This window comes from Orycteropus afer, unplaced genomic scaffold (genome assembly GCF_000298275.1).
Source record: "Orycteropus afer afer isolate SDZICR_OR568_19922 unplaced genomic scaffold, OryAfe1.0 scaffold00282, whole genome shotgun sequence".
In the NCBI taxonomy this organism is placed as follows: Eukaryota; Metazoa; Chordata; class Mammalia; order Tubulidentata; family Orycteropodidae; genus Orycteropus; species Orycteropus afer.
The window spans coordinates 1,686,070-1,700,466 of record NW_006921869.1 but is presented as its reverse complement, the minus strand read 5'-3'; the positions used below and the strand labels follow the sequence as shown (position 1 = coordinate 1,700,466).

The 14,397-nt window shown below is 48.3% G+C and overlaps 1 protein-coding gene across 1 annotated transcript in view; it reads left to right on the top strand.

Annotated features, from left to right (window-relative positions):
• The first annotated feature begins 295 nt into the window (after positions 1-295).
• SLC6A6 (solute carrier family 6 member 6) overlaps positions 296-14,397 on the top strand; it is a 101,181-nt gene continuing 87,079 nt past the window's right edge. Inside the window, 2 exon segments of the mRNA XM_007950600.1 lie at positions 296-428; positions 472-592. Coding sequence (XP_007948791.1) covers positions 296-428; positions 472-592 — 254 coding nt within the window.

The window sequence follows — 14,397 nt, the reverse complement described above, 5'->3', positions numbered from 1 at the left end:
GTACCACTTAGCTCCAGCAACTGAGGGGAAGGGTTGCCTGGCAAAGTGTGCGCTAATGGGGGAAGCAGAGGCTGTGTTTGTCGCTCAGCTTGAGGGTGTGTGCGCGCGCTCGGCGTGCCCGGGCTCTTTGTGTGTCCAAGCCAGTGCGCGCGTGCGTGTGCGTGCGTGTGTGAGTGTGTGTGAGTGTGTGACCGCGCGTGAGGCGGGGCCGGACACCTAGACCCCACCCCGGCCCGCCCTCGGCCCCGCCCCCCGCCCCCCGCCCAGCCGAGCTGGTATTTTTCCACCCAGCAGGATGGGTGATGCTGAGAGCTGCCTGCTCAGACAACAGACACGCGAGGTCAGGAAGAAGCTGCTTATAAATTACCGCTTCCTCCGCGACGCCGCCAGCGCTGAGCTACGGCCCCTGGGCACAGCCACGCGCCGCTGCCAGCACCGAGACACACAGACGCGGATTCCAGAGGCTGGGAGGTGCAGAGAAGCAGCGCTGAGCCCAGAACCCGCGGGCCAGAGATCCGGCGGGCGGGCAGCCCCCCGCCAGTGGAAGGCAGCACGGGCGAGCGCAGCGCGAGGAGCACTGCAGCCACCCCAGGTACGGAGCGCTAGGGACAGTAAGACCACCTCAGATACAGAGCTTGGGACACAGCGCGGGCCGAGCGCGGGGGCCAGTGTAGCCCTGCTCTTCCAAGCCCCCTCCCCAGCCTCGCGCTGCGAGCTGTTGCCTGGCGTGCTAGCCAGCCTGCCTCCTGCCTGCCCGGTTCCCATTCTGGCGCCCCTTTCACCACCAGGAAGGAACGGAGGATCATCTGATCGATCCCGCTGGTTGGGCTCTTTTTGTTTCCCTGGCAAAAAGGCTGGGGCTTCTAGTGCAGGCGGCAGGTGTGTGTATGTGTCCGTCTGCCTGTCCGTCCCAGTGAACCTGTGTATGTCGGTGTATCTCTGAGTGTGGCTGTTTCTTCATGTCCCTAGCAGTGTGCACTTGTGTGTTCCAGTGTGTATCTACTGTTTTTTTGCACCGGGACGGTCTGTGTGCCCTGGTGTGTGTTTATGTGTCAGTGTGTTCCCCTGTGTGTCTATGATAGCTGAATGTGTCAGTGCCTCGTGCCATCAGCCGTGTGCACTTCTGTGTTCTGATGTGTGTCTGGGTGTACCTGAGTGGGCTCTGCTTCCGACTGAGTCCCTGGCTATGCCCACGTGTATGTCTCCAGGTGCGGCTGTGGCTCAGAGTCCCTGGCCATACTGAAGGAATTTCCCCAGTGCCTAGAGGGCCAAAGGGCCAGAGCTGGTTCTCTGGGGGCAGGCCCTGAGTGGAGAGAGGTGAAAGGGTGGCATATCTCCGAGGGTAGTTCCTGTGTACAGCATGCAGGTGGCAGTGCCAGCGTCCAGCAATTCTGAGTGGCAGGACCAAGGCCCAGAGGGACAGCCAGGGGGCAGGTGGGCAGGGGACAGGGACAGCCTGACCGACACATCCTCCCGACTTTTCCCCTCCCTTGCTTGGATTCCCCTTTTAGGCAGGAGGTTCTCCTCCCCCTCCTACCAGGGAAGCCAGAGCTGCTAAATCCCAGGGACCCCTTGTCCAGCCCAGAGCCAAGGGGTACACAGCCCAAAAGCTAGACTTCAGCCTGGGCTGGTAGGGGGACTTGTGAGCAGCCCTCGCAGGCACGAGGAAGGAGGTGTGTGCTGGGCAGGGCCTCTGGCTTGGCTATTTTGGTAACTGCTGGCCTTTGCCAGGTGCTGGCCTCCCCCAGGACCAGCCCCAAAGGCTTGAGAGTCAGCCTGGGTCCCCATTTCCTGGCCTGGGGAAAGTAAATCAGCTCAGTGACCGCCCAGATGCTAGAGCAGAGGGTCTCAGGGCTGAGGCTTAGTGGCACGTGGCTCCATTTGGACTTGGGTAAATTGGCCCCCGCTTTGGCACTGCTGACGTTCAAATAAATGTCATGGTGGAGATCTTTTTAAAATTTCTTTTTAATTTTTTGTTGGCTGGAAGGGAGGGGATCTTGTCCAGAGTCTCCCAGCCAGAAGGAGTTTATTTTTATGAGTGAGAGTGCGGGTGAGTGCTTAGCAACCACCTACCTCCCTCTCGACCACGGAGTCATCTGGGGAGTGTGGGGTGGGCATGAGGGGGTAGGGGTGAGGGAAAGAATTTCATCAGGATGGTTTAGCAAAGGTAGAGGGGCGGAGATGGAGGGTATCAGCTGAGAACTGACCTTAGGGTGGGATTGGCTGAGAGAGGCTAGAGGTCTTAAACTTGCCTTAGCTTCTCACTGACCTTGGGCTGCCTTCTTTTGGCCTTAGTTTTCTCATCTATGAAATGGATTAGGGAGATTCTGGTTATGGAGTCAGCTGGGGCCTGAGTGGCAGGAGCTTGGCCCCAGGTTTCTGAGTTCCAGTACTGTTCCCTGCCTTAGCTGGCCAGTGACCTTGGACACGTCCTCTCGGCCTCTCCAGCCTTGGCTTTCCTGTGTGGGCAGCAAGGACGCCGACGCCCACCTCTTTGTGTCCTTGAGGGGATTGAGGGAGATGAGGCTGAATAAGCCTGTGGTAAGCTGTAAAGCTGGGCTCGGCTGCAGAGCTGCTGATTAATGAGTGTCATGAGGTCCCCGGTCACTGTTGTATGTGGTAGGGGCCAGGGGCCGAGGCGTATTCTCAAGCTCTTGAGCCTTTGTCTTTATCATGCACTGACCTGTGGTGCTGCTGCAGGTGACCTCCCTTGCCTTGCTCCTCTTATTTCACCCTGCAGGGATTTGACCACATCTGCTTTGTAGAATCCACAGGTACCAGCGGGTAGTGCCCATTTTACAGATGGGCAAACTGAGAGCCACTGACGGACTTAGTCTTGATTGGGCAGTGGCAGGATTGGGCTTTGAAAAACCTTTCCTCAACCAACTGTGAGTTTTGGCTTCATGACCCTTTTGTCTCTAGATGGCCTGGGAAGTTGTGAGTAGACTAATGTCTGGGGAAAATGAGGGACAAGGTATTCTACTCCTCAGGAGTGGAGGCTGAGCTCATGGGCCCATTGGCACCTCGATTCTATTCCTAGTTATACATTCTCTGTGCCTTCTCTAGGGCCACTGCATCTCCCCTGATATGGTCCCTCCCAGGCTCCAGCCCCTAGAAGGCAGTTTGGGTTCTGGGACCATATTTTCTAGCCGCAATTTGTCTGTCCATCTGCCAGAAGGTTTGGGAACTGTACTCTGAAAGTCTTTCCAAAGGTCCCAGGATGAGAAGTCAGAACTCCTTGGGAGTCATTGCGCACATTCCTCTATGTAAACCCACTGCTGTTGAGTCCATTTTGACTCATAGTGACCCTATAGGACAGGGTAGAACTGCCCCATAGGCCTTCCAAGGATATAAATCTTTTCGGAAGCAGACTGCCTCATCTTTCTCCCATGGAGTGGTTGGTAGGTGGTTTGAACTGCCAACCTTTTGGTTAGCAGCCTAATGCTTTAACTATTGCACACACCAGAGCTCTGTTTCCTCTATATAGGGGAAATAAAACTCAAGGACTTCCCAGAACACAGTTCAGCCTCAGCAAGCGGGGGTCTGGGTGGGGATTAGGCTGGCCTGGAGACCCAGGCCCACCCCAGCCGGCACAGACCAGTTCCCACTTCTGCCAAAGGTCGCAAGTGAGAGAAAGATTCTTTGAGGCAGTATCTTGCTTCTCTGCGTTTGACAACCTGTCTTGGCCAAAGCATTTGTTTAAATGTCTGGGTTCTAAGGTGGAACTGTGGGTGTGGAAATGTCTAGGGTGGCCTTCAAGTGAGGACGAGAGTGCTTTTTTAATTGGCTCCTTTAGTTGGTTAACAAACCTTGGCTAAGGTCAGTTCTGGACAGGCACTGATTTGGGGTAGAATGTTGACTTTCGAGGAAGATGGGATAATGTGGCAGCCTCCGTGCTATCCGTGGCATGCTCGGAAGAAGACTCAGGAGTGCTGAGTGTGTATTGATGGTGGAGTAAAAGGCACTCAAACTTCTTGGAGGAGGTGATGTCAGAGTTGTCATTTTCTGAGGCAGGAGAAACAAGGTGGACTGGCATTCCAGACAGGGGGCATAGCAGGTTTAAAGGCACAGAGGCATGAAACAGCCAAATGTGTTTGTGGAACAAGTCCTCCAAAGTCCCAGGTAGATAGAGGGAAAAGAGTGGGGGATGAATTTGGCAGGAGCCTCATGGCTGATAGCCACGTATATATGTAGGTATGTGGGATAAAAGGGTTTAAGCTTTATTCTGAGGTCAAAAGGGATTTGAAAACAGGTCAGACTGGGTTTGAGGACAATGATGGAGAAGCTAGGCAAGCTTGCAGGCCGGAGAGCCCTGATGGTGAGTGAGGAACAAGGCCCTTCTAGGAGATAAGAGGGTGGCTGGGTCACTGGTAGGTAGGGCACAAAGTATTTTCTGTGCCAGGGAGTCTTGCCCTGAGTGCTTTCTCTGAGCATGGGGTGAAGGCTTGGACATGGTGTTTAACAGGTACACAGACCATTAACTCGCTGCCTTTGACCTTCCCAGGAACACACAGCCCAGCGTCTTTGTTGTTATTATTAGGTGCCATTGAGTTGGTTCCGACTCATAGCAACCATGTGTATAACAGAACAAAGCACTGCCCAGTCCCGCACCATCCCCACACCTGTTGCTATGTTTGAGTCCATTGCTACAGCTACTGAGTCAGTCCATCTCATTGAGGGTCTGCTTTTTTCACTGATCCTCTACTTTACCAAGTACGATGTCCCTCTCCAGGGACTGATCCCTCCTGATAACATGTCCAAAGTACATGAGATGAAGTTTTGCCATCCTCAATTTTAAGGAGCATTCTGACTATACTTCTTCTAAGACAGATTTGTTCATTCTTCTGGCAGTCTATGGTATATTTCAGTATTCTTTGCCAACACCATAATTCAAAGGCATTAATTCTTTTCTAGTCTTCTTTATTAATTGCTCAGTTTTTGCATGCATATGAAGTGATTGGAAAATACCATGGTTTGGGGCAGGTGCACCTTAGTCCTCAAAGTGACATCTTTGTTTTTTAACACTTTAAAGTACAGTAGATTTGCCCAGTGCAATACATTGTTTGAAATCATTGGATGTATCTGCAAAAGACATCTTTAAAGTGTTAAAAAGCAAAGATGTCACTTTGAGGACTAAGGTACACCTGAGCCACAGTAGCATCCTCAGTTGAGTTATATCTGCTCTGGATAGGGCTATGAGGTTTCCTGCTCACCTCACCTGGTCTAAGGCTTCTTTGGGAAATCTGAGCTGAGGCTGACCTCAGAAGAGTGGGCACGAGGGTGGTGGGAAGGGCAGAGAGTCACAAATCAATGTTATATTCCTAAAGCTCTGTTGGACTTGGCCAGCCAATTTATATAAAAAGTAACAACTAGACATTTGGGTTGTTTCCCGTGTGGGTCTATTATGAATAAAGCTGCTATGAATATTTGTGTACAGTTTTTTGTGGACATGTATTTTCATTTCTTTAGGAGTTGAGCTGCTGGGTCATAAGGTAAATGTATTTTTAACTTTATAAGAAACTACCAAAGGCTTCTCTTCTAATTATAAAAATAATAAACCTCAAGCAATACAAAACTGTATGAACTAAAACTATGAATGAACAAAGTGAAGTTCTACTGGTCCCCCTCTTCGATTCAAGGCCCACTCTCTAAGTGTCACCACTTTAACAGTTTGGCACATGTCCTTTCAGATCATTAAAAAGAAAATATGCAAATTTTCTAGGTTTTTGTTTGTCCTTCAGATTGACTAACTGTCCATCATCTAGCTTTCTTTGTATAATAAAGACTATGAGGCTATGCATTTTCCTCTGCATGCAGCTTTAATTGTTTCTGAATGAAAGAATACTACTTTCTATTACTTTTTAGATTATTTTCAGTTTTGACTTCCTCTTTGATCTGTTTAGACTCAGTTCAGCAAGCTAGCTCTAGTTTTGTTTTTGTTTCTAACAAAAATGACATCATACTGTTCATTCTGTCACTTGCTCTGATCAAACAACAGCAGACCATTGTGGACCTGCTGCATGTCAGAACACAGAGATCTAGCCAGGCCATTCTGAATAGTTGGTCTTAATCACCATGAGTGCCTCCACTCAGTGAACAAACCACTCCTACCTATTGACTTTGAACTTGCCCTGGAGGAGCAGCCCAAGCTCATTTAGTTTTCTGGGAAGGGAAAGGACCAGTGTTTATTGAGTGTCCACTATACTTTATTGCCCTTTCTGCATTTAATCCATGCATTTATCTTATGAACTAGGAGTTATTACCCCCATCTTATAGGTGAGTTCATCGAGGCTTGGAGAATTGACTTGCCCCTGTATACATAGCTAGGAAATGGTAGGAGAATTTGGTCCAGAGGCCACCTGGCACCAAAGCCCATTTTGGTTCCATTGGTGGCACTGCAGATATTTATTGAGCACCTACTGTGTATCAGGCATGGTGCCAGGACCAGTAGCACAGTCCTGTAGGAGGCAGGGAGAAGAGATTTTTCTGGAAGAGGTTAGTGTACAGATCCCAGGTGGTTTATGCCAAGAGCAGGAAATGCCCTGGAAGGTCAGGGAGAACACTATGGAGTTTGGGTTAACATCGACTTAACCTTCTGTGCCCACCCACTTTATGGATGAGAAGACTGAGGTCCTGAGTGAGGCATATAGCAACACAGGAGCTCCAGAAAACCATAGTAAAGGCTATTGTTCATAAATGTGTTGCTCTTCCCTAGTTGGAACCACATTCAGTGATTAGAACTCCCCTTTGCAGAGGTTTTGCAAACTTTACATCAAACTTTACATCAAACTTCTGATAATCAAACTCATGATTCTTAGTCCTGATTTTATCACAGTTAATGGGATAAAGGGTAAGAGGGCTAAGCTGTGCCGAGATTCCTTAGGGCTTGGCTGCTTATGGACACCTCCAGAATCCAGGATGAGGATCCCTGGAAAGCAGTGCTTTCTGCTCAGAGATGAACATGAGCCTAGCACATGGGGAGCAGCTCTGGCCACTGTTTTTGGCATGGAGCTGAGAAGGTAGCAATGAGAGGACTGAAAGGACTGAGAATAAGTGGCTCCTGCCTGGCTGTGGACTGTCTGCTCCCTCAAGTGGGGTCTGAGCAGGCCTGGGCTGGAAGGCAGAAGAACTGAACTCTTACCCTGCTCACCTGGGGCCCTCCCCAGCCCCACTGAGCCTCAGCCCCCATTTGATAGAGTGGTGGGTCCTCATCTCTGAGTGATCCCATGTTCTGGTACATTCTGAGAGTCCCCACCAGGATTTTTTTAGCACAATTTAAGAGCTAAATGACTCGCTGCTTTGTTCTATCCCCCGGCCAGCAAAGAAAAGTCCTTAATTTGAGGATGCCTTTGTGTTTGGTGGGGATTGAGGGGTGTGGTTGGCTGGTGAATTTTAGCAGAGTCATGCTTAATGGGTGAAGGGCACAGGAAGGGGTGGTCCCAAGGGCTCTTCCTTCTTGGCCCCACAGCCAGTTGGTACCTGGTGAGGATTGCTGCTTAGGCCTAACAGAAGATTCCAAAATCATGATTTTAAAGACAATGCATCATCAGATGCACCTGGTGCTCTCCTCTACAGCTCAAGACAGCAGCCTCTTTACCAGCTTTCATACTTCCTGGGCACCTCTCTGTACTACCCAGGTTCTGACTCTGAACATGTCACTCTACTGCTCTAAAGCCTTCAGTGGTTCCCTAGCACTTTGGGAAATTGAGTCCAAACTTAGCTTGGCATTTGAGGCCTTTCCTGACATGGCTCTTGGCCAGTGTTTATCCTCATCTACCTCAACTTCTTTCCTCTCTCCTATGATTTGGCTGGTTTCTATTCTATGCTGAGCAGTGGGTCCCTCAGCCTTGCCCATGCCATTCCATTGGCCCTCAAGACCTTTTGCCTTTCTTTTCTTAGTCTCACTCTTCAAGTGCCAGCTTGATGCTGCCTGCTCTTGAAGTTTCCTTAAAACCCTAAATAGTGCCTGGTACCCAAAGATGACCTGAGTCAAAGTGGACTGAATCCCTGCTCTGAGACCCTATAGACCTTTCTGTCACCCAAGCTCAGACTTGGTGGTCTTGCCTTATGTCCACTCACATAGAGGGAGGGACTCTAGCATCTAGCACAGGGCCTGGTACAAAGTAGATGCTCAGCACACAAATGAGTATCTGACCCCCTCTGTCCTGAAATAAGAGCCTGAAGTTTGAGTATCTGAGTGAGTCCAGGTTTGGAAATTATATTTACTCACTTCCCATCTACCCATCTGCCCACTTGCCCACCTGCCCACACATTCACCCATGCACCCAGTCACCTGTCCATCATCCACCCTCCCATCTACCCACTCAACTCACCCATCCAACATGTGTTTGCCTAGGCCCTGTCCTAGGCCCTAATGTAGCAGACTTTCTAGGGGGGGTGATGAATGTTAGATAAAAAATTACATATTTAATGAAGTGTAATAGGAGACCTTTTAAAATCAAAGACCCAGTGTTGGGCATTATAGCACCAGGGTTTGGATGTCGTTGGCTCCTGGCTTCCTATGTGACTTAGACAAGTCTTCTCTGGCCCTCAGTTTCCTAATCTGTAAGGGGCAGCCTGGTTCAGCTTCATGTTTGGGGAAATTCTCTGCTGAGTAAAGGGGAAAAGATCCTTCCTTCTTTCTGTTGTGGGAGTACACACTGTCACCGTCACCATGTGGGGTGCTGTTCCTATGGGTATTCTTTAGGATGCAGTCTGAAAGGAGGCATCCCTCCCAATCTGAGGTCTGGAGTCCTAGTCAAAAACATTTCCTTGGACAACAATGGATTTTTCTTCCACCATTGGTAGAAGAACATAAATTAGAACAGACCTGAAAAAAGAAAAGAAAATCTTCTGAACCTGCAGCCCTTTTGCATAGTTGCTGAGGAGATTAAATTTTCTTATCTTGCACTCTTGTGCAGAAAGATCTCTTGGGGACTGCTCTGGTCACAGATGTGTTTGTGTTGTCTGCACAGAGCTCTATAAATTCAAGCCAATTTACTTTTTCATATGAAAAGTTTATCAGTATACATAGAGTTTACATATTATTGTTGTTGTTGTTATATGCTGTCGAGTCGGCCCCGACTCATAGCGACCCCTCCTTGGGTTTCCGAGGCAGTATCACTACGGAAGTGGATTGCCCAACCTTCCTTCCGAGGAGTGGCTGGTGGGTTTGAACCTCCAGCCTTCTGGTTATCAGTCAAGTGCCTTAGACACTATGCTACCAGAGCTCCTAGAGTTTACATGTACACATACTTAATTTTTTTTTATTTTGAGATCATTGTAGAGTCACTTGCCATTGTAAGAAATAGTACAGAAAGAGCCTGTGTACTCTTTACCCAGTTTCTCGTAATGGTAACATCTTCAAAACTGTAGGATAATATCAAAGAAAGATATTGACACATTGATGCAGTCAAAATAATAACTCACTCAACTGGTAACCCAGAGATGCTTCTGAAGAAAGGCCTGGTGACTGACTTCTGCAAAAGCAGCCATTGAAGACCATGTGGAGCACAATTCTACTGATACACATGGGGTCACCATGAGTGGAACTGACTCCACAGCAACTGGTACAGCCAAAATGCACAACACTTACATCACCACAAGGATTCTTCCCATTGCCCTACGAAAGCAGTGCCAACTTCCATCTTCCAGCCTGCTAATTATCCTTAAAAATAATCAGTTCTTGTGGTAAACTGTGGTCAATGACATGAGACAAAGTATATGTGAACTGCTGTATGGAAAGTGAATTTGCTCTGTAAATCTTCACCCAAATCACAATAAAAAATAAAAATAAAAAAATAATAATCAGTTCTCCATCTCTATAATTTTGGCATTTCAAGAACAGTATATAAATGGAATCATACAGCATGTGACTTTTTACTATTGGCTTTTTTCGCTCAGCATAATCTCTTGGAGAGCCATGCACGTTGTTGCATGTGGCAATAGCTTGTCCCTTTTTATTGCTGCCTAGTATTTCATGATATAGATGTACCATAGTTTGTTTAACCCTTCACCCATTTTAAAACATCTTGTTTTAGACTATTACAAATAGAGCTGCTGTGAACATTTATGTAAGAGCCAATATTTTTTAAACATGGGCACTTTTTGCATGTGCACCTGGCTATCAGGTGTCTGTAGACATAATAGGAAGAGTTAGCAGCCCTGGGCCCACCATTCCCTCAGATATTCCCTTGGATGTGGACATGGCCTAGGCTCTCCAGTGTGCCCCCAGCCCCACTGACTGCCTCCTCATTATGTCATAGCCTGGCCCTGGAGGTATGGAAATGTGCCGCCTGTCACTGTTGAATGTTTGGAATAATCCCTGCTCCATTTAAGGAAGATGGGACAATCTACTTCTGTAGTGATACTGCCTTGGAAACCGAAGGAGGGGTCACTATGAGTCGGGTCCGACTTGACAGCACGTAACAACAACAACAACAACAACCATTTAATTCAGTAGGGCTGAGTGAGAGTGATTTGTGAATTTCCTTATGCTTTCAGTTTACAGCCCCTCAAACTGGAGGTGAGTTCTGTGTTTAGGGTCAGGGTGCACTGACTCAATGGACTTGTGTTTGGTGTCAACCTCTAGCACTTTCCCTGGGTGCAGTTCAAAGAGGGAGCAGGGGAAATCCCCATGGCCCTGCACCCTGAAATTCTCCCCATGGGAGCATTAGGCTCCAGCATCAGGCTGCAGACGTTTCACTTTGGATGCTAGGGATCACCCCATCCAGAACTCTGCCTGAGCCCCCTTCTGCTTTGAACTGTGAGCAGTGCACCCCAAATCCAGACCCCAGCTGGGCAGGGAGGGCAGGTAATATGCCTTTGTGAACCTAAAAAATTCAGCCTTGCAAAGAAAACAGAGGCTGCTGGTGTCTTCCAGCAGCCCCAGATCTGAGACTTGGAATGTTGTTTTCAGTATATTTTGTTACTTTGGCTATGGAATTTAGTCTGAGGAGGGTAACTGCTTATTAAGTCTCACGGAAGGACAGACTCAGCCTTGTGATCCTCTTAGTAATTGGGTTGGAGTCTGAATTTTTCATCTTCCTTTTAACATATCATTACATTTCTGACCTCTGCTTGTCACTACCCCAAGCTGGGGACTCCAAAAGGAGCAGCTCAGGGCTTGTTTGGTTGTATCTTGGCTCTGTTTTGCAACACCACAACACTAAGAACAACAAAAATAATAGCACGTACCAGCGCTCTTCAGACCTGAAAGCGTGCAGACAAAATGCCCTTTCCTGCGTAGTAGGTCTAGAGTAGGACATGAGATTCTGCATTTCTAACCAACTCCCAGGTGGTGCTGATGCAGCTGCCAGTCTGAGGGATGAATAGTTGCTATTGGGGCAGTAGTGGTTCAGTGGTAGAATTCTCACCTTCCGTACAGGAGATCTGACCTTGATTTCTAGTTAATGTACTTCATGAAGAGTTATATTTTGCTAAGATGCCCAACAGATTTCAGCAGAACTTCCAGACTAGGAAGAAAGGCCTAGGGATCTACTGTCACTTATCAGCCAGTGAAAAGCCTATGGAGCATAATAGTTCAGTCTGCAACTAATCATGGGAATGGCACAGGGGATGGGGCAGTGTTTAGTTCCATAATGAATGGGGTCACCATGAGTCAGGGGCGGACTGGGGCTAACTTAGGTAACAATAAATATTAGCCCTTACTAGCTTAAGCCATAGGAGCTCTGGTAGCATAGTGGCTAAAGCACTTGACTGCTAACCAGAAGGCTGGCGGTTCAAACCCACCAGCCACTCCTCGGAAGGAAGGTTGGGCAATCCTACTTCCGTAGTGATACTGCCTCGGAAACCCAAGGAGGGGTCGCTATGAGTCGGGGCCGACTCGACGGCACATAACAACAACAACAACAGCTTGAGCCAAACCTCAAGCTGGGGCCTGTGCTTTGTAAGTACCATCTCCTTGGATTTCATCAAAACCTACCCACTGCTATCAAGTTGATTCCGACTCATAGCGACCCTATAGAACAGAGTAGAACTCGCCAGTAGGCTGTAGATCTTTGTGGAAGCAGACTGCCTCATCTTTCTCTTGCAGAGCGGCTAGTGGGTTCAAACTGCCAACCTTTTGGTTAGCATCTGAATTGCTTTAACCACTATGTCACTAGAGCTCCTTGAATGTTAACAAAGATATTATTTTTTTCATTTTATTTTGCAAATAAAAACCTGAGGCTCCAGAAAGGGGAGGTAACTTGCACAAGGTCACACAGCTGGGAAGCGGCCATCGCTGACTTGGAAAGGATGCAGCTGGGAAAGCCCTTTTCTTCTGAATGGTGTCCACGGTCCAAAAACCACAGGCAGCTTTTCAAGGTGGCCAAGTCAGATGTAAATCAAGGGAGAGCCCAGCAGGCCAGGGGTGCTGACAGTGGCAGTGTGTCAGGTTAAGACCCAAGGTGGGATTTGATACTGTAGACTGCCTGATAGTGGTGGTGGGGCGCCGTTGTGAGCTGTTCACAGCTCCTGGAAGGCCAGCATGGGGCCTGCTGGAATCAGGCTCATAGCTTTCCATGTTCTTTAGACAAATTCCAGGGCACAGTGCTGGCTGGAAGGGCTGGCAGTGGGGACTGGTGTTGTAATTGTTTAAAGACTGGCCCATCCTTGAAACCACACAGGTGTTTTCCCCAGTTGGGGGCCTGCTTTGAGAACAGAAGGGTCTCCTATCATGGACAGATGGCTTTATTTTCACACTGGGCATCTGCCCTCAGGAACTGGGAAGAGTGGAACAAAGATTTAGAGTTTTGTTTTCATTGTGGTTCCCAGACTCACAGCATGGGCGTCACCTGGGAGCCTATTAGAAAAGCAGGGTCTTGGGCCCCAACCCAGACCTGATGACTCAGACTCCCTTGTGGTGGGGCCTAGCAATCTGTGTTTTAATGAGCCCTTGAAGTGATTCCATTCCTGTTTAACTTTGAGAGGGGCTGATTTCAACATCTTGGCAGGATATCTGGGGTCGGGTCAGTCCTAACCTTTGCAACAAGCATGTGATAAGCTAGAATGTCAGGGCTGCAGGGGACCTCGGATGTCATTTCATCAGTGCCACTCCCCCTTTTCTTCTGATGGGCTGAGTGTCAGAGCGATAAGAGGACATGCATAAAATTATACAACAAGTTCAAGGCAGAGTGTTAGACTGGACTCCTGTGGTTCCAAGTGGCAGAAATCAGTTCAAACTGATTTTAAAAAGAAAGAACGTTTATTGACTCCAGGGTATACTTCAGGCATGGCTAGATCCAGGTGCTGAGAGATGTCATTGGGACAGTGTTTCTTTTTCTCCATTTCTGGGTTCCATTTCCCTCTATGTTGCTTCATTCTTCTTGGGGTACCCCTCATGGCTCCAAGAGAAGAACCTTCTCCCAGCCTAGCAATCTATGCAGAGAAAGAGCCTTCACTTTTTCTAATATTTTAGCAGAGGTCTCAGTCATCACTGACATTGACCAGGCATGAGTCAAGTTCTAACCTACAACCAATCACAGTAGCTTCTTGTGATTGGCTAGGCCTGGCTCACTGCCCACCCCTGGACGTAGGATATGGGGTCAGCCCATCATAACCCCATGGACAGAGAGAGGGGTATTTGCATCTCCAGGTGGAAGAGATACCCATTCTCCCCAGAAGGACATGGGTGGCAGCAGATGACCTAGTGCCATTCCACCCTCTCTGATTTGAGCTGCATTCATTCACCCGGTAAAGTTTCACTCTAGATAAAATTATGCTATCCTTTCTCTGGCTCCCTTAACACTCTGTTTGTAAATGAATTTGAAACATCTTAACTTCATCTTTCCCTGTTTTCCCCTACTCTTGGTATAGTCTAGTACAGCAAGTATCTGTTGGCACTTCCACTGTCTGCACCTGTGACAGACATTGCTAATCTACCCTAGTCTTCATGAAGCCACACATCCAACCAGATGTGGTTCCAGGCTCCATAAGAACAGGGGACTCAGCTATCTTGCCCACTGCTATGTACCTTATGTCCAGAAAAGTACCTGGCACATAATAACCAAAACCAAACCCACTGCCCTCAAGTCAATTCCAACTAAGAGCAACCATGTAGGACAGGGTTGAGCTGCCCCTAGGGTTTCCAAGTCTGTAAATCTATAGAAGAGATTGCCTCATCTTTCTCCCTTGGAGCTATGTTTTAACCAGTGTGCAACCTGAGCTCATAGTGCTATTAAGCACATAGTAGCTGCTCAATAAATTGTTGGTTGATTGTTGCTACCCCCCAGTCCCTGGAACACAGTGTGAGCCGTTGAATGAGGTGTTCTAGGACAGTGCTTAACAATTTGGTGTTGTGAGATTATGGGAAGAGGCTTAAGGGCAGAGCTGCAGTACCAGGAGGAAAGAAGTGAGGTTTGAAAAGAGAAGAAAGAAGTGCCCAACCCTGGAGGG